Below are 26,703 nucleotides of genomic sequence, written 5' to 3'. Positions count from 1 at the left end.
CACCCCCTTCATTTAAAAACACTTATCCCTATGTCTCTTGTTTTAAAAAGTAGATTGGGGTTTTCAGCCTTACCAATCAAAACATTAATTGGCTTAGCCACACTTGTCAAAACTTATTCAACCATTATCACCTTTATGGTTATAGTTCTTAAAATAACAATCTGTAATTTGTGATTCTTGCATTAAAAAATTACTTTTACACACATGTGAAAATTTTAACTGGGCCATTTTGACACACCTGAGTGTGTTTGCAAGGCCATGAACTAGCCCTGGAATTCAAAGTACTGTTGACATCTGACCTCATAATAAATATCTCCTCTAGGATTGGTCACACTTAGTGGCGATCACGTTTATGTCTTTGCACTGTACACACACACACACAGGAAGGTGGAGATGGAGGTGGGGGATTGTTCTGCTTTCACGTGGTATCCTCTTCAGTTTCCTGTTTTGGCGGGGGTGGGATGGGGTGGACCATTAACTCTGAGAGAAAAAAAAATCTATCTTCTAACCAACCACCAAAAGAAAAGACTAAGAGAAAAAGCTATAGATGTTTAAAAGTCTGCATCAGAACTTGCCAGTATACATGCTTATCTTTCCTGTGTATATGATTACAGAAAAGGGGGGGGGGGGTCTCAGCTATTTCTACTTCTTGCTGACTACACGTGACCTACATGTGCATGTAATAGAACCACAGGGGGGGGGGGTCAGTTTGATAGAAGTATGTAGAATTTAAGCCGTGTCTGTGAGTGCTGATCTTGGTAAATGATGGCAATGCTACTATCGGCAGACAGTGTCTCAAGCTGCTTCTTGAACACTGAGATTGAATTAGCTCTGGTCCACACACACTTGGGCGGACAGTCAGTGACCATTGAAGGGAACCCTGTAATAAGAACTCTTGGCCTTGGTGTCCTCCGTGTCACGGGCCTAGTTGATGAGTTATTATCTTGGAGGGATGCTTGGCCTTCATTCCTGTGTCAGAATGGTGGGAAGTGAAATGTCGGCCACCATGTTGACATCTAGTTGAATCGCTCCACACACATTGCAGAAGCAAGGGGGTGTCCTGTGCAGTTTTCCCTCAACCTCAAACTGATCTTGTAGGTGGGATTCAAAGAAGCACACGGGCTATGTCGGTTTAAAGAATCAGGGAGCGACTTGTTACATGAACAGCCTGCTGCAGACTTTATTTTTCACAAATCAACTACGAAAGGTAAATGGATGGTATTTCTCTCCCCAACCTCCACCCACCCTTTTCTCTCAAGTGTTAAGGCACAAGCAAAATTCTTTCGCCAACCTTTGTCTTATCTTCTTCCTGTACCACAGTGCTGTCTCCAGAAAGAGCCCCTGTTTTATGCTTGTGCATATTTTTATTCTTCGGTGTTGGACACTTTGAAAGCTAACTGGGGTGATCAGAACTTCTCTACAGCTAACGATCCTAACTTTGAGCTAGAAATAATATGGGTTTGTTTTAAATTAGAAAGCCATGAACATCATTTGAAAAGTTCTTTATAAAAAATTCTTCAGTTAGAAAACTCCTGGCTGTGACATATAATTTTCATCTATTATAGGTAAAACTTATTTTTGTAAGAATAGTTAAGCCAGAACAAACCTCCTTTGAATCTAACGTAGGAGAGTCGTGAGCAGCATGGAGCTGTGCAGGCAACATGGACTCCTGGTTCGGGGGCACCACTGGCTGGTCTGCTGGCTCTCTATTATGTTCGCACTATTCTTCTAGTTAATTACCATAGAAGGATTTTATCCTGGGGATAGCTGACTATGGATAGTTTCAGTAGCATTTGTTTCATCAAATCTTTTGTTTACAAGTAATGTTAAGTTTTAAAATGTTGCTCTGAGAAGTATGACATAAGTGTGGTTTTCTTTTGGATGGTGAGCTATAGGTAATTAAAAAATTTTTTTGTCTTGTTTTTTTTCTAGTTTGTTTCTAAAGACTTTTATGATTTAAAAAAACAGCACACTTTCTGGCCTATTTAGGGGATAACTAAAAGCCTTTATTAAACTACCTTAGCCATTGTGATATTAGAAAGTATACTTTCACATCAAATTTCACCTTTATGACTTCTTTTAGGCCGTGTACATGATGCCAACAGAGGGTGATGATTCATCCAAAAGTGTCCCTTTAGCATTGCAGAGGGTGTTCTATGAACTACAACACAGCGATAAGCCTGTAGGAACAAAAAAGCTAACAAAGTCATTTGGGTAGGTATTCAAATCTGCCTTTCCATTCTATGGCTTTTCTTATGGATGAGTGAGTTGCTAGAAGAAAGGGAGCGTAGTGTAGGCATTTAATTATGTCAGAGTGTTTTTATCATTGCATTTTATTTGACTTCGTTGGAAAATAGGGACTTGGCTTTAGAAAATTGCTTGAGGAATAAGTCACGACTTAAAGCTTTACCTGTCAGGAAAAGGACATGTATAGTTTTTAAGTGAATGTGTACTTACTTGCAAACATGACCTCCCCTTGCAGTAAGTTGTTTAGAACAAGATAAAGTTGTGAACATTTGGGTGTCCTGATAAAACTTAGTTTATCTTTTAATTATAACCCCCCAAATAATCTTCTCAGAAAATGAATTTAAGAATAGTGGCCAATTATTTTACTGTGTAGTTTTTAAAATCCAAGCTGCTTGTTAATTTATTCTTATTTGAAATTTCAAAGTTTCAATATAAACGTTCATTTTCTCTTTCCAAGGTGGGAAACTTTAGATAGCTTCATGCAACATGATGTTCAGGAGCTATGTCGAGTGGTAAGTTTTAAGCTATCATTGTATACTACTGTGTCTGCAGCTGTTTTCAAGTAAAACCTCAGACCTACCTCATGTCACTATAATTCAGATATACCCATCTTTGTTCAGGACCAAAATTAGGCCAGAAGGAAATAGCAGTATCTATCTAGTTAAAAATCCAAAAAGGATGAAAATAAGTTATTTGAGAGGGAAGTATGAGGGGAAACTTGAATTTAAATAGCAGGTAGCATACGTTTAATGTGTTAACCTGGAATATCTACCTGAGTTGTTATAAAAGAAATCACAGGTTGGCTACGTAGCTGCCCTGACTGCGCTGCTGCACTTCAGAAGGGTGACTTCTGTTACTGCCCTGCAGTGTCCAGGCCCCTCCTTTGCACAGACGTTCTGATTGAGGCAGAGCTCTGTGTGGGTGATTCTCCCCCACACCAGCTCGAGCCACTAGCAAATCCCATTCTTCCAGTTGTGATGAAAGACACACAAACATACAACATGACATGGCTATTCAAGGTGATTGGCTGGGCAAGGTGTGTTTTCTTTTTTGCAGCACTAGCTGGGTTGAATCCAGTTCATTAAATATCCATGGACAAACCAGTCAATCCTGTTGACAGGCTCAACCTCATTAATCTCTTGGTGTGGACCAATACGAGTTAAGTTTAGTGCTCAATTTACATGCTTTTCCACAGAGGTAAAATGAATATAAAAAATGCTTCTAAAGGCACTACAGATTACTAATTCATTCCAAAGGCTGTATAGAGAGTTAATCTCAACTATTGCATGTAGATATTTTTGTAAATACCCAACCAAGGAAGAAGATTTTGTATGTTTTTGATAATTGCATGCCAAAGGTCATAATATTTATAGTCTAGAATTTCTTTGACCATTGAAATTTCCTAGTCAAGTTGCAAATTACTGAATATTTATTAAACATAATGTTTTCCTAAAGCCAAAACTTTGTCTTCCAGTTGCTTGATAATGTGGAAAATAAGATGAAAGGCACGTGTGTAGAAGGCACCATACCTAAATTATTCAGAGGCAAAATGGTGGTATGTGGCTATCTCTCTTCAAGAATGATTTCAAAATACTTTAAAATGCTAACAGCGTTCTGATTAATAATAATACGCACACCATGTCCCCTTCCTTTGTAGTCCTATATCCAGTGTAAAGAGGTGGACTATCGATCTGATAGGAGAGAAGATTATTATGACATCCAGCTGAGCATAAAAGGAAAGAAAAACAGTAAGTTGTATGCACACAGTGGCCTGCTGCCTGGTAATTTCTGTTGTGGTTCAGTGCTTCCTTGCAGAAGTGCTTGTCATTGAACTGTAGCATAGACGGCCACGTGCCCAAACGCTGAGTGCACAGCTCACCCTGTGAACATACATACACAGCCCTGCCCGGCCCTTCCCATCACTGCCTCCTCCTCAGGGGAAACCATTACTTGAGTTTCTAACATCCTGTTATAGGTTGTATTTGCATGTGGTAAATATTTATGTAGGATGTAGTGCCTTTCTCACTTTGCTCAGCATTATTTCTGTGCAATTCACCTATGTTGTGAGTAGCAATAATTCGGTCATTTTCATTAGCTTACAGCATTCCACTTTGGAAATGTATTACAAGCATTTTGAAACCATCTTTTCTTGATAGATGTCTGGGTTGTTTTCAGTGTGAAGCTGTTAGGCATAAGCTCCTTAACCATGCTTATTTCTGTCTCCGGGGCACGTATATATTCACATTTATGTTGAGTGGGATTGCTGGCTCACAGGGTACACATATGTTCAGCTTAATAGATAAAGCCAGCTAGTTTCCCAAAGGGGTTTATCAATTTCACCCCCACCCTAGCAATGTGTGGGAGCTGTCACTTATCAGATTGAATGTTTTGGTGGGAGTATGGTGCTTTCTGGGTTTTAATTCACACTGACGATCATGAAGTGGTCACCTTTTCCAGTACCTATTAGTAATATGGCTATCTTTCTGAACATAATGGGATACAGTTAATAAAACTTGTAGCCAAGGACATTAAGTTATTATCACCTGTGTGATTTCTGTTGAATCACCTTTGTCATCTTCATGGCTGTGTTTGCCAGCTTTGTGGTATGCCTGGTAATCTTTCATTGGATGACAGCCATTGTGATTTTGATGGGTGTTGCATATGCTTACCTTTTGTACTGGGGCACAATTAAGTTACTTGTCAATAATTTGTGTTGTGGTTTTTTTTTTTCAAGTTTTGCTTTTAAACTTTGTCAGGTGGGAGCATAATAGTTTTTAGTTCAGGGCTAATTTGTCCTCACAACTGAGGCAACACCTTTCTGAGTTTCAGCCTGAAGTCCTAGGAGGCTTTCCTCTGTGGCAGGAGGGAACACAGACCAGTCTCAGGCTGGTGTGAGCTCTGGGGCCTGTGCCCGTATCGGTGAGGTGGTTTGTCCCCCAGCCCCAGAAAATCTCCTCACTTTCCCGAGTACAGTGACCTGCACTCACAGAAGGCTCCAGGACCCCGTGTGCGTCACTGGCGCTCTCTTCCTCCACAGCTGTCTCTTCTTGGGCTCCCTGTCCTACACATCTGAGCTGCCTTGGCCCCTCAGGCCCTGTTTGAGTTTCTCTTCCCTGGAAAGGATGCATAGTTGGGATACTTGCGGGCTCTCTCAGAGGTCACCACTCCTCACCGGCTGTCGTCCAGAGTGTGGGCAGTGTTGTTTTCCACGATGCCCAGGGTTTTATTGGTCCAGCGCAGGAGAGGAAGCCTGGCTCCTGTTACTGTCACCATAGCGCAGGAGGTCTTCCCATCTGCATGCCAGTTCTGGGTGGGGTCGCTGAGGCGTTCCGCCAGAGTGGGGCTCCTTTTCACTCTTTTTGTGTAACAGAATTTCATAACTTAAGTCATCGCCAGTGTATCAGTCTTGCTTTTTGTGTCCTAAGAACATCTGCCCTGAAATCATAAGATCTTCTCTTATCTGTTATTGTTCTATCTTTTCTGTTTATCTACAATCCACCTGTAATAGTTCTTTTTGCATGTGTGGGATGTTAAGGTTGATCGCCACCCCTCAGCCCCTCCACATGGATGTCAAATGGTCCCATCATGTTCTCCTCATTGCTCTGTGATGCAGTTTAATGGACACTTATACGATATTTAAAGTGTACATCGTATTTGACATGGATATGCCTTGTGAGGGATTACTTTCATCTGATTAGTGAACACATCCGTCACCTCACATGTTTCATTCCTGTATTTCTTCTGCCGAGAACACTTAAATTCTACTCTCGGCACATTTCAATTGTACAATATGGTGTTAACAACTATAGGCACTGTGTTTTACACTAGATCTCAGACCTTACTCATGTTATATCTGAAAGTCTGTGCTCTTCACTACCCTCTCCCTATTCACACCCCCCCACCCCCCCGCATTCCTCCTCACTTTCTACACGCTCTTAATAATTGTAGCTTTATAGTAAGTGTGTGGGTCACAATTTGTTACTTGCTTTTGTTAAAATCTTAGAACACTGACTCCATGTTATTTTGGTAAGAACCTTAGGAAACCATGTCATTAGCATTTATGCCTTTGCTGGATTAGTGAAGGTGGTATGGCATGTTTACCTGCTCTCTGTTTGGGGCTGAGAGGTACTGCTCACAGTCAGTTACATTCCCTTCCCTGGCATTCCTAAATATATGGAGTTGGCTTTATTGTAATCAAAGCTTTACTGATAATTTTGGCTGACTGTTTCCTTTCTCTCTTTCAAGTATTTGAATCATTTGTGGATTATGTGGCAGTAGAACAACTAGACGGTGACAACAAGTATGATGCCGGGGAGCACGGCTTGCAGGTAACTTGGACATTTGTACCAGTATCTTGGTGTAGCTTCTCACCTTCTTCTCAGATCTTTTGCTTAATTGTGAACTAACAATTTCCTTGTAACTTTCCATATGCTGCTGGTATTTAGAACTCAAAAGGATTTCATTTCTTAGCCTGGACAGTTTATATTAGCGAGCTCTGACTGTGCGGCTGGTGGGATTGAACGGGAAGGGGTAGTGAAGGTGTCAGCAGGGCTGTCAGAGGTAGCAGTTTGTTTTCAGAGGTAGGACTGTCACCCAGCACACCCGAGGCTCTGTCCCTGGTTTGAAGACTTCTCCAGTTCACCCGTTCGTTATTCTGTTTCTCCCGTTACTAGTGTCAGTGCACGGGCTCTCCTCAGTTTCTCCTAGTCACACACAGGATTTCTTAGGCATGTGGAGTCTGCACTCACCTGGTGTTAACAGTTTTCTGGGGATCCTATTATTTCAGGGTGTATTGAAACCATGCCATTCCTTTGTGTGGCAGTAGGTTCCTGGGATTTGTTTTTCCTTCCAGATGCCCTGTCCCCTTAAATACACTAATGCACATCACAGAGCATTGCCAAGTAGCTTGCCTGACACAGCTACCGGTTCCTTTGGGTGGCGTTAAAGTGCCGAGGGAAGGTCTGGGTTGGAAATCAACCTGTTGAGGGTCACAGGTGGCCTGGAAGTGGTTGAGTTGGCAAAGGCTTACTTTTGTGAAGGAAAAAGCATTGGCTGAGGTAGAGCAGAGATGGGAGAGGCGTGAGAGCTGTGCAGGCACAGGCCCCGGAGGAGCCGAGTTTGGGAGCTGGGGGTGGCTAGCACAGGCAGCAGCAGGGAGAAGGCCGTGTTGCTGGCACTGACTCGGAATGTTCTTCAGAGGTGGGTTGAGCAATAAGCGCTGCGCGTGTGCTCCACAGTGTGTGCTCCACAGTAAGATGAACGTCTGGGGCAAGGACGCCGCTCACGGAGAGTCCCCAGCCATAACCGCTCGCCTGTGCTGCTCTGTCCAGGTTCCTAGCATTCCTTTGCTTGTGGTATTGCAGTTGCTCTTAGGCTTTTCCACCTAGTCGTTTTTTTCTGTGTTCCTCCATATTTTTCATAGTGTTTAATGACTATAAAATATGTCAGAAAGTGACCAGACCTTAATTTACTCACCTATTCCCTTACTGCTGGATATCAAGATAGAATATCATCCTTAGGGAACTCTCACACACAATAAATAAAGATCTAAATATCTTTTTGTTTGCTTTTGTTAATCATCACCTGACGGTATTTTTTCCAAGATTTTTTAGAGAGAGTGGAAGGGAGGAGGGAGACTGAGAGAAATATGGTTGTGAGAAAAGTGCTTCCATTGGTTGCCTCTCTGCACTTAACCCTGACTGGGGTTGGGGATTGAGCCTGCAACCCAGGTATCTGCCCTTGACTGGGAATCAAACCCATGACCCTTTGGTGCATAGGCTGACACTCTAACCACTGAGAACACTGGCCAGGGCTAGGTCTAAATATTTTAATGGCACCCTAGATCAGTGGTCAGCAAACTGTGGCCCGTGAGCCGCGGTTTGCTGCTCTGTTGACTAATGAGTTTGCCGACCGCTGACCTAGATGGATACCAACATATCGCTGCTCCCTTTCAGAATTCCTCAGCAAGTTCCAGTCTTGCTGAGATACTCCTGCTTTCATTGCTTCAAGAAACAAATAGCTTTGAACTAAATTTGCATTTCTTTTTCAATGTTCAGGAAGCAGAGAAAGGTGTGAAATTCCTAACATTGCCACCAGTGTTACACCTACAACTGATGAGATTTATGTATGACCCTCAGACGGACCAAAACATCAAGATCAATGATAGGTAATCTAAGTAGGGTGTGGAGGTGTGAGTTAATCATCACTGGATATTTTGGGAGGGGGGTTAATCTCAGTCCTTTTTTTAGTCTGTATATGTATTTCGGTTTCATCTCTGATGTATTTAGGTTTCCCTTCTACCTAGGTGTCCAACAACTGTCATTTTAAAGGAATACTTTTGCTTAAAATTGGAGCTGCTCTTGTGTATCTCCCTCTCAAGGAGCCCTAGCCACTCTGCAACGTGGCAGGTTGGCGTCTGTGAGGAGGGTGCTCCCCACTCCTCAGACTCTGCAGTACCAAATGCAGTGTTGCGTTTGTTTAAACAGGACTCTCTGATACATTGTAATATCTCAGTTGGTGTTGATTTGTAGAATGTGGTACAATTTTCAGGAATCCTGACGTAGGTGTGCGTGTGCCTTATTCCAGGTTGGTCAGCCACCTTTCAGACTTGAGGGGGAAATGTATGTAACAGTCAGATTGCTTGCCACCAGCTGGGTCTTTGCTCATCTGCTTATCCCTTGTCGTTCTTTTCTGTGGAGAATATAAGAAATTTTCCCCACCAGACCCCACAGACTGGCAGTCTGCAGACTAAATCCAACCTGCTGGTGTGTTTTGTTGGGTCCTTACCTTGGTTCTGTTCCTATTTTTATTGGAACTCATATGATTTCATATAAAAGTCCATATTTCTGGCATCTTTTAGGAATTCAGAATATTTGGTGACACTGGGCCAGAATTCCCGTGGTTCAGACACTGCCCTGTTAGGGTCAGTGTACATGCTCGGCTCGGGCCCCAGCTGCCCAGCTCACTTCCTTCCTGCCTCTGACAGCACTCCCAATTACCATTTAATTTAAAAGCTTATGGAGCCAATAATTTGAAAATAAGTAGAGTCCAGTGTGTTTTTAAAAATCATAGGGTGGGGTTCTTTTTTATATGACCTCCTCCAGTTTTGATTTCCCCACATTTCTCAGCCTGCAGGAGACCCTTAGTGGTCCCAGTCTTGCACTGTTAGAATCACTCATTAACACAAACGCAGCATTATTTCCATCCTAGAAAAGTCACTGTGTACATTTATCACAAGACTCACTGTTGTGTTGTACCCTTGGATTTAACATTCTGTTAGGTATCTCAGTGCTTTATAGTCATTTTTCTGATATCTAGCTTCAGATATTGTATTGACATATAAACAGTTACTTTGTTCTAATGAGTAGGAGCTGCCTCAGAAGCAGTTCATAGGGCCTTCCTAGTCAGATTCTTACTTCCCTTTCCAAATAAAGACAGTCATTTAGAAGGTCTAGCAATAAATAAAGCCTAAGGGAGAAATGTTTTACATGTAAATGAAACCTGGATTTCTTTAAAAATGTTTTTTAATAGGTTTGAATTCCCTGAACAGTTACCACTTGATGAATTTTTGCAAAAAACAGATCCTAAGGACCCTGCAAATTATATTCTTCACGCAGTCCTGGTTCACAGTGGAGATAATCATGGTGGACATTATGTGGTTTATCTAAACCCCAAAGGGGATGGGAAAGTAAGTGCTGGGCGGGGTGGGGTTGGGGAGGAGGAGGGTGGAGTTGGGTGTGATTGCCTATAGGGGACTTACACTGATGCCAGCCCAGCCTTTCCCTGTTCCTCCTGATCGCTTGCTAGCCAATGAGCCTTCTTGGCCTCTGATTGATCTGTATGTTCTGATATGTATTAATTGCTGATACTCTAAAGCTGAATAGTAAATTAGTGATCATACTTTATGTTTGTATCTCTGTTAGTATTGAATGTTGGAACTCACAGAATTCCTTCACAACTAAAATGAGGCACTTATTTCCCACCTAGGAATAACAACAGAATAGTTCTCTGCTCTCCGGGCAGGGGAGGCAGCATTGATTGCATGGTATTCCACGTGCCCCATTGTCTACACTGTGCAATGCTCTGTCTTTCCTGGTTCATGTGGATCTCATACATAATCTTCCACAAGGGGAGCAAGTGAGGATCTCAGGGTCTGTGTCCAGCAGCATAGGGCTTAGGAGGACGGCAAAGATGGAGCCTGCCTGGCTCATGCTAAGGGAACCCTCATAGCATCTTTAACTGTGAGGCTGAGTACCATTTAAAATTACTTAATCCATGATGAAGAGACTGGGACATAGCTTCGTACAGCTCTGCTTTTTTTTAAAAGTCAGGTCCTTGCTATGATTATCTACTATAATAATAAAAGTGTAATATGCTAATTAGACCAGACAGCCTAACAACCTTCCAGACATCCTTCCAGAGACCTTCCGGACAAAGCCGGGGCTGTGAGGGCCGAGGGCAGCTGCCGCAGCTGCAAGGGCCGAGACCCTTGCACAAATTTCGTGTATCGGGCCTCTAGTCTATATATAAAAGCCTAAGTGACCGTTATGACTGGCTGACCAAACAACCGGTTGCTATGACGTGCACTGACCACCAGGGAGCAGATATTCAACACAGGAGCTGCCCCTGCTGGTGGTCAGTATGCTCCTACAGCCAACCTCCTGCAGTCCCTCCCCCCAGGCCAGCTGGCCCCCGTTGCCGGCCAGGCTAAGGGGCCCCATTTGTGCACGAATTTGTGCGTTGGGCCTCTATTGTGTCATAAGATATAGGTGATCTGTTCTAGGAAAACCCCGTGTGAGAGCTTGTGTGCTCAGAGCACTATCTCTCTGCTAATGTATCGTTGCTCTCCTGTCCAGTGGTGTAAATTTGATGATGACGTGGTGTCGAGGTGTACGAAAGAAGAAGCAATCGAGCACAATTATGGGGGCCATGACGACGACCTCTCCGTCCGGCACTGCACGAACGCATACATGTTGGTTTATATCAGGGAGTCCAAGCTGAGTGAGTAGAGTGGCCTTTCATGCTCTGCACTGGGGGAGCTTTGTAGTCTCTTCATGAATCATGGCTGTGGTGTTTCAGGCCATGTTACAGGGACCTCGGCTGTGACTCCTGTGCAAACTCATGCTCTTATTAGTTTGTCTTGTTTACAACATCTAGAGGCAGGAGGGGTTGGGCTTGTGGGCTGTGATGTGGACTTGTGGCACCCAGTCTTGTCCCTTTATTAGATTGCTATAGCAGTGATGACGTAAAATGGGGACCTTCTAAGAAGGGGAAAGGAGAACCTGGCAGAGGTGAATGAAGGTACATTTGTCCTGCAGGTGAGGTGTTACAAGCTGTCACCGACAATGACATTCCTCAGCAGCTGGTGGAACGATTACAAGAAGAGAAAAGGATCGAAGCCCAGAAGAGGAAGGAGCGGCAGGAAGCCCATCTTTACATGCAAGTGCAGGTCAGCCTCAGCCTCCTGGGGCCCTGGTCGGGAGGGGGCTGCTGAGAGCCACACTGCTCTGAGGGTTGGCATGTACCTGGGCTTATTGCTGACAGTTCAGGGGTTGCTCCTGGCAGCCCTTGAGTGTTATTAGCTGAGTGACTGTGTAGGCCAGTCTCCTGACCTTTTGGAATAAACAATTCAGTTCAGGGTAAGGACATAGATATGAGAAGTACTTGGGCCACCACAGAGCACCAATACGTTAAGAGTATTTATAAAAAGTGTAGAAAGGGGTAAGAGGAGTGAAGGCCTCAATGGAAGGATGCGTAAGAAGGGAGGGCTCCCATCGGGAGATGAGTACAGCCCAGATGGGGTGTGGGTCAGTGGCATGCCAGGCCATGGAAAGCCTGACACAGTATGGAGAAGGCAGGAGAGGTCCAGCAGGGAGGTGAAATTCCAGGTGGTCCTGGTTCATGGCTCAGTTGTGATCACCTACCTGGAAAAAGGTGCATTGTGTATCACCCTCCTCCTTTTTTTAGTAACAGGTTGTTATTGATTTTTTGAGAGAGGAAGGGAAAGGGAGAGAGAGATAGAAACATCGATGAGAGAGAAACCTCAATTGACTGCCTGCCCCACACTCCCTACCGGGGATTGAGCCCACAACCCTGACATGTACCATGACCAGGAATCGAACTGGCAACCTTTTGGTGCATAGGATGACAGTCAACCAGTTGAGAGACACCTGCTGGGCGTAGCATATCTTTATATTATTTGGTGATCACCATATAGATGGATTTCTAGCTAATGCTTTCAGATCAGTTAAGAATGGCGGCATGAAAATGTAGCCTTTTGTCTTTTCTAAATACATACCTTGATTTTATTCTTAGTCATTTTGAAACTTTTCTCCTTGGGTCTTCTGAAGAAGCAAGACTAGTTGTATTCAGCATTTTACTATTTGAACTTATTATTTTTTAAAAATCCTCATCCTAGGATGTGTTTATTGATTTTAGAGAGAGGAAGGGAGATAGAGATCGAGAGAGAAACATCCATTTGTTGCCTCTCCTATGTGCCCCAACTGGGGATGGAACTCGAAACGTACGTATATGCCCTGACCAGGGATCGAACCCATGACCTTATGGTGCCTAGGACAATGCTCCAACCAGCTGAGCCATCCCACCAGAGCTATTTGAACTTGTTCTTGATCAGCATGGTCTCACTGTATTTTGTATGTCAGTTGTTCTGTATGTTTGTGCATATTTTCAGATAGTTGCAGAGGACCAGTTTTGTGGCCACCAAGGAAATGATATGTATGATGAAGAAAAAGTCAAGTACACTGTGTTCAAAGTACTGAAAAACTCTTCGCTTGCTGAGTTTGTCCAGAACCTCTCCCAGACCATGGTGAGTGCCGGCTGCTCTGCTGATGGTTTATTTTGACTTCCACGCTCTACCCTCCTTCTTTATACCTGGATAGGACAGTACCTTTTGGGGTAGGTGCTGTGTCTAGGCTGCCTGAGAAGTGAGGTAACTGACCTGTACTCATTTCCTTCTGGCTGGTGCCTGTGTCTGCCCTGTGACCTAATCTTTCAACTGAATCAGCAGTGAAGGAAAGCTGAATGTGAACGCGAATCTTCTCTTTTGTACCCCTTCCTGTGTTTCTTTTTTCTTTTTCTTTTTTCTTTTGTAAAATGGGCACTTGAGTCTTGGAATACTAGTGATTCTGAAAGCAGGGAGATCCTGTGATTATTTTTCTTATAGTCATAGAATGATTACAGTGATACAGAAATAAAATAAGAATTAACTTTGTTTTCATTTAATTTTTTTCCAGGGATTTCCACAAGATCAAATTCGATTATGGCCCATGCAAGCGAGGAGCAATGGAACCAAACGACCGGCAATGTTAGATAATGAGGCTGATGGCAATAAAACAGTGAGTGTTGTTGACAGCTGCAACCCCTCGGCGTGCTCCGCTGTTGGGGCTGCAGCATGCCTCCCCTGTAGTCCAGTTGGATATGTTTTTTCAGTACATGAGTATAGCTTTTCACTTTTACTCTGCATTACAATTTTCTAAAATTGACATCTCTTTTGGAAATAGATGATTGAACTCAGTGATAATGAAAACCCTTGGACAATATTTTTGGAAACAGTTGATCCGGAGCTGGCTGCTACTGGAGCAACGTTACCCAAGTTTGATAAAGATCGTAAGTGCCCACCAAACACCCAGCCACCATCAGGACAGTGTAGTTGGGTTCCTGGACCATCATTCCAAATATTGCCTTGTTATTCCCTTGCAAAACAATCTTAGTAATCCCCAAAATGCTCATTAAACCCCTGTTGTGGTCAAGGCTTCATGATGAAGTCAAGAAGGACTGGCCATGGGCTGTAGTGTCCGGGAGCACAGGAGGGGTCCCAGTGTTGAGGCGTCATGTTCCATCTTTAGTTGTAGCCCCATGTTTGCTGATCACATTGGTCCTTCATATACCGGCAGATCACACAGAGCAGGCATTGCAGCCTCTCTCAAGAGCCAGACATAGCATGGGCTTGAGCTGCATGGGCCTACTTATATGTGGATTTTTTTAAAAGTACTGTATGTATTTTCCTCATGATTTCCTTAATAATCTTTCTCGAGCTTACTTTATTGGGAGAATACAGCATATAATCTATACTAATAAAGAGCTAATTTGCTAATCGTCAGGACACTGTAATGGGTAAAGACCAGACCATTAGCATATTAGCTGGGACGGAAGTGGGGAGGCGCCCCGGGGGAGGGCAGGGGTGAGAGCCCATAGCGCCCCCCTCAGCAGTCCTTTGCCACCCACCGCTAGCACTCTGAGTGCCCTGTGGCCCACCTGCCAGGGGAAGGAGCACAGTGCAGCAGGCCAGCGGCGAAGGCTTCCATGTTCTCCTTTGGTGCCATGATGGGGCGGAGCCGCGCGTTGCTCTGGAGACAGGGTGGAAGTGGGGAGGCGCCCAGAGAAGGCGGGACCAGCCCGAGGCGACTTGAGGGACTGAGGGTGGGGCTTGAAGCAGCCAGAGAAGGCCAGAGGGTTTGGGGGCTGGTCCAGGCGCACCAGAACTCTGCGTGGCCAGGGCGGCAAATGGGTGGCCAGTGCTGCACGATTTCGCATGCTGGGCTCCTAATACATACATAAAATATGTGCTTATCAACGGTTTATGTTATCCGTCGGACTTCCAGTCAACAGGAGGCTATTAATAGTTACGTTTTTGGAAAGTCAGAAATTACATAGGGATTTGTAAGTGCTTGGGGGTTTCCCTAACCCCCAAGTTGTTAAGGGTCAACTGTATTTCATGCCTTGTGGGCCATATGGTTTCTGCCTGGCATTGTAGCAGGAAAGTGGCCACAGAGGATGTATAAATGGACAGTCTAGCTATATGGCAGCACTACTTTATATACAAAGCAGGTGGATCAGATTTTGCTATAAGATTGTTTTTATTGCTATAAGTGGTCACCTCTCTTAGTGTAGCGAAGTCATACAACCCTATCATTACTCCCATGACGGCACCCAGCCATCTAGTTAGTACCAGATCTTGAAACTAGGATTTCTAAGCTCACTGCCCCAATTCCATCTTCACTGCGTCACATGGAGTGTTCCCCTGGGGTTTGATGCTTGGAGTGAGGGAGCAGTCACAGGCCTGGTCTGACATGATTTTAGGTGCAGTAAGCTGTCATTTCAGTGCCTCACTAAGTTCACCATCACTGTTTTAACAGTGTACTAAGTGTAAGACCCTAACAAAACCTGTTTATGAACCTTGTAGATGATGTGATGTTATTTTTGAAGATGTATGATCCCAAAACACGGAGCTTGAACTACTGTGGGCACATCTACACGCCAATATCCTGTAAAATACGTAAGTCCTGATGCGCTCACCTCTGCCTTGATTCTGCTGCAGTTGTGGTGTATTACAGCTTTGCGTTCTTTTCTCTCTCTCTCTCCTAGGTGACTTGCTCCCGGTTATGTGTGACAGAGCAGGATTTATCCAAGATACTAGCCTTATCCTCTATGAGGTTTGGATAGTTTATTTTTCTATAATCAGCATATTGTTAGCAGATAGGAGAGGGATTTTTTTGCTTGTTTGACTATCCCTGTATTTGTTATGGGTAATGTCTGCTGTTGAGGTGACCTTGAGTTTGGGATCACATGTGTAGATTTGTGATTTTTTTACCAATTGAGGATCCATCAGTGATTAGTACATCTTTATGGATATTAATATTTCCCGTTAGCTTTTTAACATACTAAAAATACATAGCTGATAGAATTGGGTGTAGAGAAAATACATACAGTGTATGGCCATATTAAACATTAGACAAATGTTGCATGGTAACTATTTCATTTCTTTTACTCTAGGAAGTTAAACCGAATTTAACAGAGAGAATTCAGGACTATGACGTGTCTCTTGATAAAGCCCTGGATGAGCTAATGGATGGTGATATTATAGTGTTTCAGAAGTATGTACTTTTTGAAGGATTTGATCACTTCGTGCTGGTAGCAGAAAATTTTTTTCCAAGTCCTATAACACTGACAAGATTGTGTTGAGACCCCGAGTCAGGTGCTGTTTGAAATGCCTCCCAATGCTGACAGGCGCTGGCTGTCTCTGGGTCTTGGAATTAGGTGGTGAGCCTTTTCATCAATGCTCTGACTTCCTAAAAATGTCTACAGTGAGCATGAGCACTGTTAGCACGGCCGCAAAAGTCTTTGTGAAACAGCAAGATTGTATTTCTTCCCCTAAAACATAGGGCATTTCTTAGAATGCAGCTACGTAGGTAATTGATTTAAACCTGCATGTAAAACCAGCAGGTCTCAGGTCTTAGTCTGAAAGCAGCTTGGTGTTGCCTTTTTCTTGCTGTTAAAGTGTCTGGTGAGGTGGCCCTGGTATAGGTTGTGGGCAGGCCACTTTTATCATGTCCTGCTGCCTTGCTTGAAAGTGCCACCTGCCGGCTCCTGGTCAGAGAGCAGGCTGTGTGGACCCCACACTTCACCGCAGCCCTTCCCCTTGTCTCTAGAGAAGAGGCTCCGGTTTTTGTATTGCGATCGGGACAGAAAGCAGCACTGTGCCTAGCTCAGGCACACCTTCTGTACGTGATGGCCTTTCCCCATTGTCCCTGCTTACAAAAGTCACTGGCAGACCCCCCAGCACCCTAAATAGGACCCTGAACTTCTCTCCATGCCTGCTGGTGTCACTGTTGTGTGAGAGATGATGGCCTCTGGCCTGAGCTTTGATTCAGTCTACAAATTGTTTTGCTTTGTTTTTCTCCCCCCAGGGATGACCCTGAGAATGATAACAGTGAATTACCCACCGCAAAAGAATATTTCAGAGACCTCTATCACCGTGTTGATGTCATTTTCTGTGATAAGACAATCCCTAATGATCCTGGATTTGTGGTCACGTTATCAAATAGAATGAATTATTTTCAGGTATTTGATAAATGCTCTTCTCCCTTCACATTTTGCACCAGAAAAACCATGTTCTTTTAAAAAAATGCTTGCTGATGAAGCTGATGGATTTGGTTCAGGAGGAGGGGTTAGTCCTGCTGGTCTGAGGAAATACCTAACTAAAGTGGATTGGTACTAAGGTGGCCATGGGACCAAAGCCATTCTTACCTCAGCCTCCTCCTCATCAGCTACCATGTCCATCTGCACTCTGGTTCCTCAAAACCCTCTCTACCTGGCGCAGCGTGCTTTTGGAGATGGTGGTGGTCCATTGCTTCAGTTAGAACATGCCAAGTGGGAAGCGTTTCAACAATCATCAGGAAATTTAAAAATCTATAGTCTTTACCTTAAAAGTGAAAAGGCCTCCAAAAGTTTATCTTCATCAGCTGTGTTACGCTCATGGTGCCGTGCCTTATTCCTGTTAGCTAGTAATTCCTAGGGCACTGAAATGTGGGCTGCTCATCCCACATTGGGTGAAGATCACGAGGCGCCTCATTAATGTAATGATGAAGCTTATAAGCAAATTTAGTTCATTGCCGCAGTGTGCACCTTGGCGTTCTGATGTCTGGCTTCTTCCCTTCCCCAGGTTGCAAAGACAGTTGCACAGAGGCTCAACACCGACCCAATGCTGCTCCAGTTTTTCAAATCTCAAGGGTAAGCTACATGTGCACACGTGTGTTTGGTCCTTGCTGCATGCTTTCCATAGTTCATCCAAACATATTGGAACTAATTTTAATAAGTAGTTGGCCACATCACCTGACATGCCATTTCTTGCTTAGTTTCAGATATAGAATTGTCACCCCTCATATCTTGACCACATTACTCCAAGATGTCAAAGTAATTGGCAGCCTCATCTCAAGTCAGACTTAATTTAGATCCATCATCAATAAACACACCTCCCACCCCCACGTATCCAGCTGGGTCCGTCAAAGCCAGACCTCTATGTACCTGTGCCACCACTGCAGGGAGCACTTGGGTGTGGCAGCCAGGGGGGCAGAGGGCTCGGGATGTAGGAACATGCAGTGGAACCCTGTGCCAGGTCCCAATTGCAAGTCTAGGTGCAAGGCTAGTGGTTTGCTTTTCTGCTCAGTCATAGATATTTGTTTTAGGCGAATAAACAAGTCATTTATTTATATGCTGTTTTCTTGTGTAGTTATAGGGATGGCCCAGGTAATCCTCTTAGACATAATTATGAAGGTACTTTAAGAGATCTTCTACAATTCTTCAAGCCTAGACAACCTAAGAAACTTTACTATCAGCAGGTATGAGTCCAAATTAATGTGCCCGTGGGTCATAAGGAGAAGCCTTGGGTTTTTGTGGAAGCACATCTAAAGGGAGTCTCTCTTTCCTTCATAGCTAAAGATGAAAATCACAGACTTTGAAAACAGGCGAAGTTTTAAGTGTATATGGTTAAACAGCCAATTTAGGGAAGAGGTAAGTTTTTTTTAATGGTATGAATCTTTATTTTTATTGGAGCTTGTCTATGGTTTCTGTCTCTCTAGACCTTGGTAACTAAAACAACAAAAGAAAGCAAGAGGAGTGATAGCATTTTAGCGACCCCTGGGTCCAGAGTTGGAGAACCCGAGTTTGTGTCCTCCTGCGACCACCTCTGAGTCCTGGGGGATGAATAGCAATGTCATCTGCCTGACCCTCCAGGACTGCTTTTCTTACCGATTAGGACGTCTTAAGTTGATGTGCTGCTGCTTGGCCGGAGCAGTATTTTCCTCGAACCCCGTCAGACCTCAATGTGGGCAGCCGGCCTGCAAGTGAGCTGACACTGACTATGTGGGCCGCTCCAGTGGCGTGTGCTTGTTGCATACAGAAGGCATGTCTAGCCACACTTTAGGTCAGTGGTTCTCAACCTTTCTAATGCCATGACCCTTTAATACAGTTCCTCATGTTGTGGTAACCCCCAACCATAAAATTATTTTCGTTGCTACTTCATAACTGTAATTTTGCTACTGTTAGGAATCGTAATGTAAATATCTGTGTTTTCCGATGGCCTTAAGCGACCCTGCTAGCGGTTCTCAGAACTGCTGCTATAGAGCCTAAGACCATTGGAAAACACAGATATTTACATTACGATTCATTAACAGTAGCAAAATTACAGTTATGAAGTAGCAACGAAAATAATTTTATGGTTGGGGGTTACCACAACATGAGGAACTGTATTAAAGGGTCACGGCATTAGAAGGGTTGAGAACCACGGCTTTAGGTGGTTCTAGGAAGTTCGACTGCTGGGATTCCAAGTCCTTTTTACCTTTCTTGCTTGGCCAGTTTTGAGGGAAAAGTTGAGCTACATGCCACAGACATTCACGCGTATATGCAGTTGATCAGTCAGGCTTAAATTGTAAAGCCTCCTGCTGGTCATCGCCTGGATTAATCAGCCTTCTTTCTCACTGTGCTGGAATCCCAAAGGCTTGTAGGTGATCTTTCAGGGAGTCATTTCCTGAGAAGCTGCTCTGGAAATGGCAAACTTTTCACTTCATAGTGGCATTTTTATTTGTTTTTTTATTATTGGATTCATTGGGGTAACATCTACACTAATAAAAGAGAAACATGCAAATTAAGCATCACTCCGCTACACCCACCAGCCAATCAGAGCGAGTATGCAGATTAACCCACCAAAAGATGGTGGTTAATTTGCATATGCAGATGGAGTGAAGACTGAAGACAGCATAGAAGGAAGAGGGAGGGAAAGCAGAAAGCTAGGCGGTGGGAGGGAAAATGCGGGGGCAGGGCACGGCTGCAGGAGGAAAAGCGCAGGGGGTGGGGAGGCGGGGCGGTGGCAGGAGGAAAAGTGCAGGGAGGGAGGGAAAGCGTGGGGTGGGGGGCGGCCGTGTCGGGAGGAAAAGTGCAGGGCAGCAGTGATGGCAGGAGGGAAAGCGCGGGGTTCGGGGGGGGGCAGAGGCGGCGGGAGGGAAGGGAAAGCATGGGGCGGGAGGGATGGCGGTGGCGGGAGGGAAGCCCGCTGGAAGCCCTGTTCTTGCAGGAATCTTCCTGCAATGGGCCTCTAGTTGGTTAATAAAAGTATATAGTTTTCAGCCCTCCCTGGTTTGGCTCAGTGGATAGAGCATCGGCCTGCGCACTGAAGGGTCCCAGGTTCGATTCTGGTCAAGGGCACATGCCCGGGTTGTGGGCTCAATCCCCAGTGGGGTTGTGCAGGAGGCAGCCAATCAGTGACTCTCTCATCATTAGTGTTTCTCTCTTCTCCCTCTCGCTCCCTCCCTCTCTTTCTTCCTTCCTCTCTGAAATCAATAAAAATATATATATATTTTAAAAAGTATATAGTTTTCAGCTAACCAGAAAGTGGCATTTTTGTTGTTTTTAATCTTCACCTGTGGATATTTTTCCATTGATTTTTAGAGAGAGTTGAAGGGTTGGGGAGAGAGAGAGAGGGAGAAAGAGAAATATTGAGGTGAGAGATATATTGATTGGTTGCCGCCCATATGTGCCCTTGACAGGAATCGAACCCGGGACCCTTCAGTCCATGGACCAATGCTCTATCCACTGAGCTAAACCTGGGCTCAGGGCAAAAGTGGCACTTCTTAAAATCCCCTCAGTACTTGGTGGACCCCAGGTTTAGGCAGATGGTCTGAGTGAGGTCTCACACCAGGGGCCCTCATGGCAGGAATGTAAGTGAGCGAGTCCTGGGGAGCTAGCGACAGCTGAGGACATCTGTTGCTGTGTTTTCTTTCTTCAAGCAAAATTGGTTTGCTGTAGCAGATCCTTTATGTTTTCTTTAAAGCAAGTATTTCATCTTGTCATTTCTTAGGAAATAACACTATATCCAGACAAGCACGGGTGTGTCCGGGACCTGTTAGAAGAATGTAAAAAGGCTGTAGAGCTTGGGGAGAAGGCATCAGGGAAACTTAGGCAAGTATTTCCTGGAGCCCTTGGCGGCGGGAGGAGTGGTGAGCAGCCCCAGTCCTGCAGTGTGCTGGTGGACACAGCACAGCCAGAGCCCTGTGCCTGTTGCCAGATTGACCTCTCAGCCAGTTTTTCACAGTAGATTTTAAATATTTCACAGTTAAGCCATTTCCCCCCTCCTTTCCTTCCAGTCTCCTGATATTAACTACCTGTAGTAAAAATGTGTGCTTCAGGTAGGAAAGCCAAGCAGAGGAAGGATGTGATGACAATAGAATGATAACTGAAACGGGAAAAGCTGCTGGGCTTGCATTTGTGAAATTGGGCAACGTTCAGGCTGTGGACAGAAGCCGCAGATGTGATGACCAGTTTTTATTTCAGAGAGCTGGGTGCTTTTCTTTTTTACTTTTAATCCTCACCCAAGGATATTTTTCCCATTGATGTTTTTTGAGAGAGTGGAGGCGAGGATGCAGGAGAGAGAGAGAGAGAAACATTGATTTGAGAGAGACGAACCAATTGATTGTCTCCTGCATGCGCCCTTCGATCCGAGTGCCAATGCTCCAACCACTGAGCCAAACTGGACAGGGCTGGGCGCTTTTCTTATGTCGCCTCACAGTCAGCTCAGGACAAAACTGTCCTTGTGGTTATTGGCTCCCAGCATGTTTTCCTCTAATATTAATATTTGGAGCCCCTTGTCCTCCAAAGGCTCGGTGAGCACAGCTTCTCCAGTCCTGCCTCGCGTGGGTTTAGAGGGAGATTCATCAGCTCCAGGGACTTGGCCTCACCGAGGCCTGAGGTCACTCCCCTTGAATCGCATGTTCGAGGGGCCACCTGGCCAGTGTTGTGCCCTCTCCCATGGGTGCCTGCTTTCGACATTTCCAATTTTTTAAAAAGAAAGAAGATAAGCAAATCTTGATAGTTTTATAATAAGAAAACAATTTGTCAATGTGTTTCTCCATGAATTTATATCTTTCACCCCCATCCTGTTCGTACAGGCTGCTAGAAATTGTAAGCTACAAAATTATTGGTGTGCACCAAGAAGACGAGCTATTAGAATGTTTATCTCCTGCAACGAGTAGAACGTTTCGAATAGAGGTAACTGCCCTGTTCTTGGCACCAGGGAGAACTGAGTCCTTGGTGGGTGGGGCAGCTGTCAGCCGCTTGTCCGATTGTCTTACTGTGGTAAAACCTACATAACGTACTCTGTACCATTTAAAATGTACATTTCAATGGCATTAAGTACATTCACACTGTTGAGCACTCGTCACTACCATCCATTGCCACAATCCCCATCTTCCCCCAGTAAAACTCCATACCCACTAACATCTCCCTCTGCCAGTCCCTGGCAACCACCGTCCCACTCTCTGAATTTGACTACCCTAGGTACCTCATATAAGTAGAATCATATATAGTCTTTGTACTTATACATTAATTTTAAATATGGGCCCCCAGACAAATCTATTTTGAATCTGGGTCCCTGTTGGTTTCTAGAGTTGCTGAATTCCCACAGTAACTGGAAAACCCCATTATTTGATGTCTTAAAACCCATCATTTTCCTTAAAAAAACTTGGGTATTTTCTGGTTCTGAATTCTTACCATTCTAACAAGCCCCAAACGTGGCATTTTGGCAAAAATAATGACCTAACCACCTCATTGCAGGAGCAGGTCAGAATTAAAAGTGTTTTGTTTGCATCAGGTGCTTTACTCTGCTTCCTGTGTTTAAATGTGTCCCCAGGAAATACCTTTGGACCAGGTAGACATAGATAAGGAAAATGAGATGCTGATCACAGTGGCACATTTCCATAAGGAGGTGTTTGGGACGTTTGGAATCCCTTTTTTGCTGAGGATACACCAGGTGAGCTTTTATAGCTAACAGGTTGAGCATTGCATGTCAAAACTTGAAGTCTCCCCACCCCACCCCTTTTGGATTAGCGTTGCTAAATCTGGCTTCCTGCCTTGGTGGGCAGACCATGGGCTTTGGTGGCGTCCCCGTGGGCCGTGAGCACTGTCACGGTGCACATAGGCACATGAGCAGTGTCCTCTCCTGTCCATAGGGCGAGCATTTCAGAGAAGTCATGAAGCGGATTCAGAGCCTGCTAGACATCCAGGAGAAGGAGTTTGAGAAGGTACGCGCGTGCTGGACGAGTAATCAGCGAGCAGCATGCTGGAGGCTTCCTGGGAAAGCGGCCTAGACTCCGCGGAGGCATCCCCAGTTCATGGAGGAGTTTTCATTTTTGTCTTGTAGTTTAAATTTGCCATTGTGATGATGGGCCGGCACCAATACATAAATGAAGATGAGTACGAAGTAAACTTGAAAGACTTTGAACCTCAGCCTGGTAAGAGCCCTCCCACTGCTTTCCTTCTGTGTGGGTGAGGTCCAACCAGCCAGCGGTAAGTAGCTGGAGGCCGAGAGCTCGGGGTCGAGTCCACCGTCCATTTCCACAGTGGGGCGGCCTGGGTTTGCTGACCTCCTTCGTGACAGGAGGAACAGTAGCCTGACCCCATCGAGTCTCTTAAGGATTAAAAGGTGTCTTTTGTCACGTGGTGGCTAAAAGAACTAAGCTCCAAGGTCGAGGTGTGAAGGCTCCGTGTGGTCGGCAGGCTCTGGTAGAGCTGCCCGTAGAAGCCGCTCAGGCAGGCAGGCAGGCAGGGTGTGGGCACCTTTTTGGCTCAAGCCCCAGCCTCACTGAACCCACACCTGGTTGCTGTGAACCCAAACCTGCTTGTGTGGCCACCACAGGTGTAGGGGTCCTGGTACTTGTTCTGTGGTCTCATCGCCCCTCTTTCCCCACCAGGTAACATGTCTCACCCGCGGCCGTGGCTAGGGCTCGACCACTTCAACAAAGCCCCAAAGAGAAGTCGCTACACTTACCTTGAAAAGGCCATTAAAATCCATAACTGACTTCCTCACCCGTGCGTGCAAGGCGAGGACCGCGTGTGGGTGTGCCCCTTTAACAGCGAGGACTCTGGCACACATGCACTCTAGTGAGTCTTCCGAGGAGGATTTGCTGCTGGTGTTCATTTTATTTTGTTGAGGCTGTTCGGTTTGGCTTCTCTGTATCTATTGACTGCCCTTTTTGAGCAAAATGAAGGTGTTTTTATAAAGCTTGGATGCCAATGAGAGTTATTTTATGGTAACCACATGCAAGGCAACTGTCAGCATACGGGGAGAAGAAGTTAGTGGGATGCGTGGCGCTGGCAAGAGGTCTATAGTCTGTCTAGTTGGCAGAAGCTGCCTGGCTGCCTGCTGGGGTCCTGGCCTCCACCGGCAGCCAGTAAGTCGTATGTTTAGGCTCGTCTGACGTATTCCTTCAGTTACATTTCAGTGGCCTTTTGTGCATCTGTAAAGGCAAAACAGAGAAACTCACAAGCTAATAAATAGCACTCTTTCCTTCACTGCGTGTCCTGTCGCCCCTTCCTCAGTCCTCTCCCAGCCGCCTGGGTCTTTTAATAAACTGTCTTACTTCCGGCAGCCACTACTGTTCTGCAGCCCATTGCAAAGTGGGGGCACGGAGCACAGTCTGACAGCCATCCTGGGGTCTTTTATTAAATGGAAAGCACTGTTAATTACAATTAAGGTGTATTATGCTGCCTGTTGGCAGACAGTGATCTCGCGATCATACGAGCAGGTGAAAAATTATATAGAATTTCCTTAAAACACAACAGATGAACAGAGAAGAGAGCCTTTTAGCAAAGAGGGCATGCTCACTAGTGGTAGTAAGCTGTTGACTTTGTATAAAAGTTAAAAGAAAAAAAAAACAGGAAAAATGAAATTGTATATTTAATGAATGAACATGTACAATTTACTGCTGGGAGGAGGTGACTTTTTTGTTGGGTGAATCTACAGGTGACTCACTGATGTTGATATTCATTGTGTGTAGTTTATTTCAGTCCCGACCTTTTATTTTGGAGCTAAATGCCAGCTGCGTGTCTAGTTTTGAGTGCAGTAAAATAGAATCAGCAGATCACACTTTTTTTTTTTTCATTCTTTTCCAGTATTTTTTGTTTGTTTCTGTAGCAGCGGTGTACACCAACTCTTCCTGTATATTGCCTTTTTGCTGGAAAATGTTGTATGTTGAATAAAATTTTCTATAAAAATGATAATTCAGTGAGTGATGTGGAAGTTGAGGAAGCTTTCTGGCCTCCCCAGAAAGGGGCTTGGGAAACCTTTTCATTTATAGTAAGGTTTTACCGAGCTATCTCGCCCCCCTCACCCCCACTGCCCGACCCCCAAATTTCAGTATTGTTGATGTACAGTTCTGCCTTCTTTTTTTTTTCTTTTTGCCTTTTACTAGTTTCATTTAAGCTTAAGGAGTAAAAGGTTTTCCAGGTGAGCACCATGTACAAATAAGATGACTGGAAATATTATTGAAATGGTAGAACGGGCCGCCGGCATTTGAGCGGCCATGGCCCGCCTCAGCGCACTGTTCCTGGTCCCCAGGTGGTCTGTGCCCTGTGGTCCCTCTCCAGATTCCACTGGGACGTGTGCTTTCACACCCAGCGCTGCCCTGGGCCGGGGTGTGGATCGCACCGCCCCTCCTTGGTCCAAAGAACATGTTGATTTTTTTTGTTTTGGGTTCTGGCTAAGGGTAGGCTATATAGTCTCAGGTCACAGACAGATTTCTCCCCGAAGTTAGTAAATGAATCTTTTTGCAAAAAACACTTTGCAATGTGGGCGTTTCCTTTGCCCTCTACTCCCAGTTTACGGCATCAAGAGTCTTCTGAGCTCATAAAACTGAGTTTTGGGGATAGGGATGGAGACACACTGTGTTTCAGATAGCTGACTCTGACCCCCGAGGGCGTCCCATCCTCTGTCCTCTCCCTCTAAGATGTTGCTGTCTCGTGATGGTGATCCAAGTCCTAGAACGCTGGGTCCCTGGCACCCACAGTGTGAGGGGAAGGCGCCCACCGCGTGCACACAGGAGCAGTATGCTGGAAGAAGCTCACGTTAACATTAAAAGCACACGAGGTGAGGATAGGGCTTGCCATTGCCATCCGTTTAACAGCAGTTCCCAGAGCACCTCCCAGTGTCCCTGCCCGTCCAGCATGGGGGCCAACTTCGAAATGATTGCTGGCTTTCTCTAAGAGCTTCAAGTTGGTTGCATTGGAAGTGAGGCACATGTCTCCAGTTGTGCCTGCAAGTAGCTTTACCTACTAATAAATGCGCTTTTAAAACCCGAGTCTGCCGTGTTGGGAGGTGTGGCTTTGGTGCATAACGTGCCGCGAAGGAGGAACAGCTGCAGAGGTGACCCGGGCCAGAGTTGTGTGGCTGCAGTGAGAATGGGCTGTGTCCATCCCTCCTTAAGGCCTTCCCGGGGCTCTCCTCGCCTCGCTTTGCGGCCCGGGTGGTGGTTGGGGTGCTGTGAGGGTGGGGTTTCTGGTTGGGAGCCGCTGTGCAGTTGAATGTGCGATACGCTTTGGGCTCTGCGGGCTGCTGGTCATGGGACACAGCTCTGTGCTGGAGCCTGAACACAGCCACAGACCACCCTGCAGTGAGGTGAGGCCAAGCCTGGGTGCACTTCATTTATTAAAAAAACAGGTGAAAGTCCAAGTTTGCCGACCCCGGGACTAAGCGGGAAAGGAGCTCCTGTGGGGGATTCCTGGTTGGCTGCAGCGTTTGATAGTAGGATGGCCCCTGAGGTGGAAGTGCATCGGAATGGAGGCCGCCTTGTCCCTCACTGAACACATTCATGGTGCTGTCACGTTAGGCAGCCG

At 45.2% G+C, this 26,703-nt stretch overlaps 1 protein-coding gene across 2 annotated transcripts in view; it reads left to right on the top strand.

Moving 5' to 3' along the window:
* USP7 (ubiquitin specific peptidase 7) overlaps nucleotides 1-25,081 on the top strand; it is a 70,212-nt gene extending 45,131 nt beyond the window's left edge. For both annotated transcript variants that reach the window (XM_080677104.1, XM_080677103.1), the window contains 26 exons: nucleotides 1,099-1,207; nucleotides 2,084-2,214; nucleotides 2,705-2,759; nucleotides 3,722-3,802; nucleotides 3,905-3,995; nucleotides 6,493-6,575; nucleotides 8,304-8,413; nucleotides 9,778-9,934; nucleotides 11,103-11,247; nucleotides 11,565-11,695; nucleotides 12,938-13,072; nucleotides 13,500-13,601; nucleotides 13,767-13,872; nucleotides 15,449-15,541; nucleotides 15,631-15,698; nucleotides 16,039-16,139; nucleotides 16,953-17,106; nucleotides 17,708-17,775; nucleotides 18,275-18,383; nucleotides 18,478-18,555; nucleotides 20,897-20,997; nucleotides 21,984-22,083; nucleotides 22,724-22,843; nucleotides 23,043-23,114; nucleotides 23,234-23,324; nucleotides 23,784-25,081. In XM_080677104.1, the coding sequence (XP_080533230.1) occupies nucleotides 1,099-1,207; nucleotides 2,084-2,214; nucleotides 2,705-2,759; nucleotides 3,722-3,802; nucleotides 3,905-3,995; nucleotides 6,493-6,575; nucleotides 8,304-8,413; nucleotides 9,778-9,934; nucleotides 11,103-11,247; nucleotides 11,565-11,695; nucleotides 12,938-13,072; nucleotides 13,500-13,601; nucleotides 13,767-13,872; nucleotides 15,449-15,541; nucleotides 15,631-15,698; nucleotides 16,039-16,139; nucleotides 16,953-17,106; nucleotides 17,708-17,775; nucleotides 18,275-18,383; nucleotides 18,478-18,555; nucleotides 20,897-20,997; nucleotides 21,984-22,083; nucleotides 22,724-22,843; nucleotides 23,043-23,114; nucleotides 23,234-23,324; nucleotides 23,784-23,890 (2,698 nt within the window). In that variant the 3' untranslated portion in view covers nucleotides 23,891-25,081. The remainder of the gene's footprint in view (nucleotides 1-1,098; nucleotides 1,208-2,083; nucleotides 2,215-2,704; nucleotides 2,760-3,721; nucleotides 3,803-3,904; nucleotides 3,996-6,492; nucleotides 6,576-8,303; nucleotides 8,414-9,777; nucleotides 9,935-11,102; nucleotides 11,248-11,564; nucleotides 11,696-12,937; nucleotides 13,073-13,499; nucleotides 13,602-13,766; nucleotides 13,873-15,448; nucleotides 15,542-15,630; nucleotides 15,699-16,038; nucleotides 16,140-16,952; nucleotides 17,107-17,707; nucleotides 17,776-18,274; nucleotides 18,384-18,477; nucleotides 18,556-20,896; nucleotides 20,998-21,983; nucleotides 22,084-22,723; nucleotides 22,844-23,042; nucleotides 23,115-23,233; nucleotides 23,325-23,783) is intronic.
* Nucleotides 25,082-26,703: the final 1,622 nt, after the last annotated feature.

Source organism: Plecotus auritus, assembly GCF_963455305.1.
Source record: "Plecotus auritus genome assembly, chromosome: 7".
In the NCBI taxonomy this organism is placed as follows: Eukaryota; Metazoa; Chordata; class Mammalia; order Chiroptera; family Vespertilionidae; genus Plecotus; species Plecotus auritus.
Note: the sequence above shows the minus strand (reverse complement) of the source record. Positions and strands in the feature narration are given on the sequence as shown.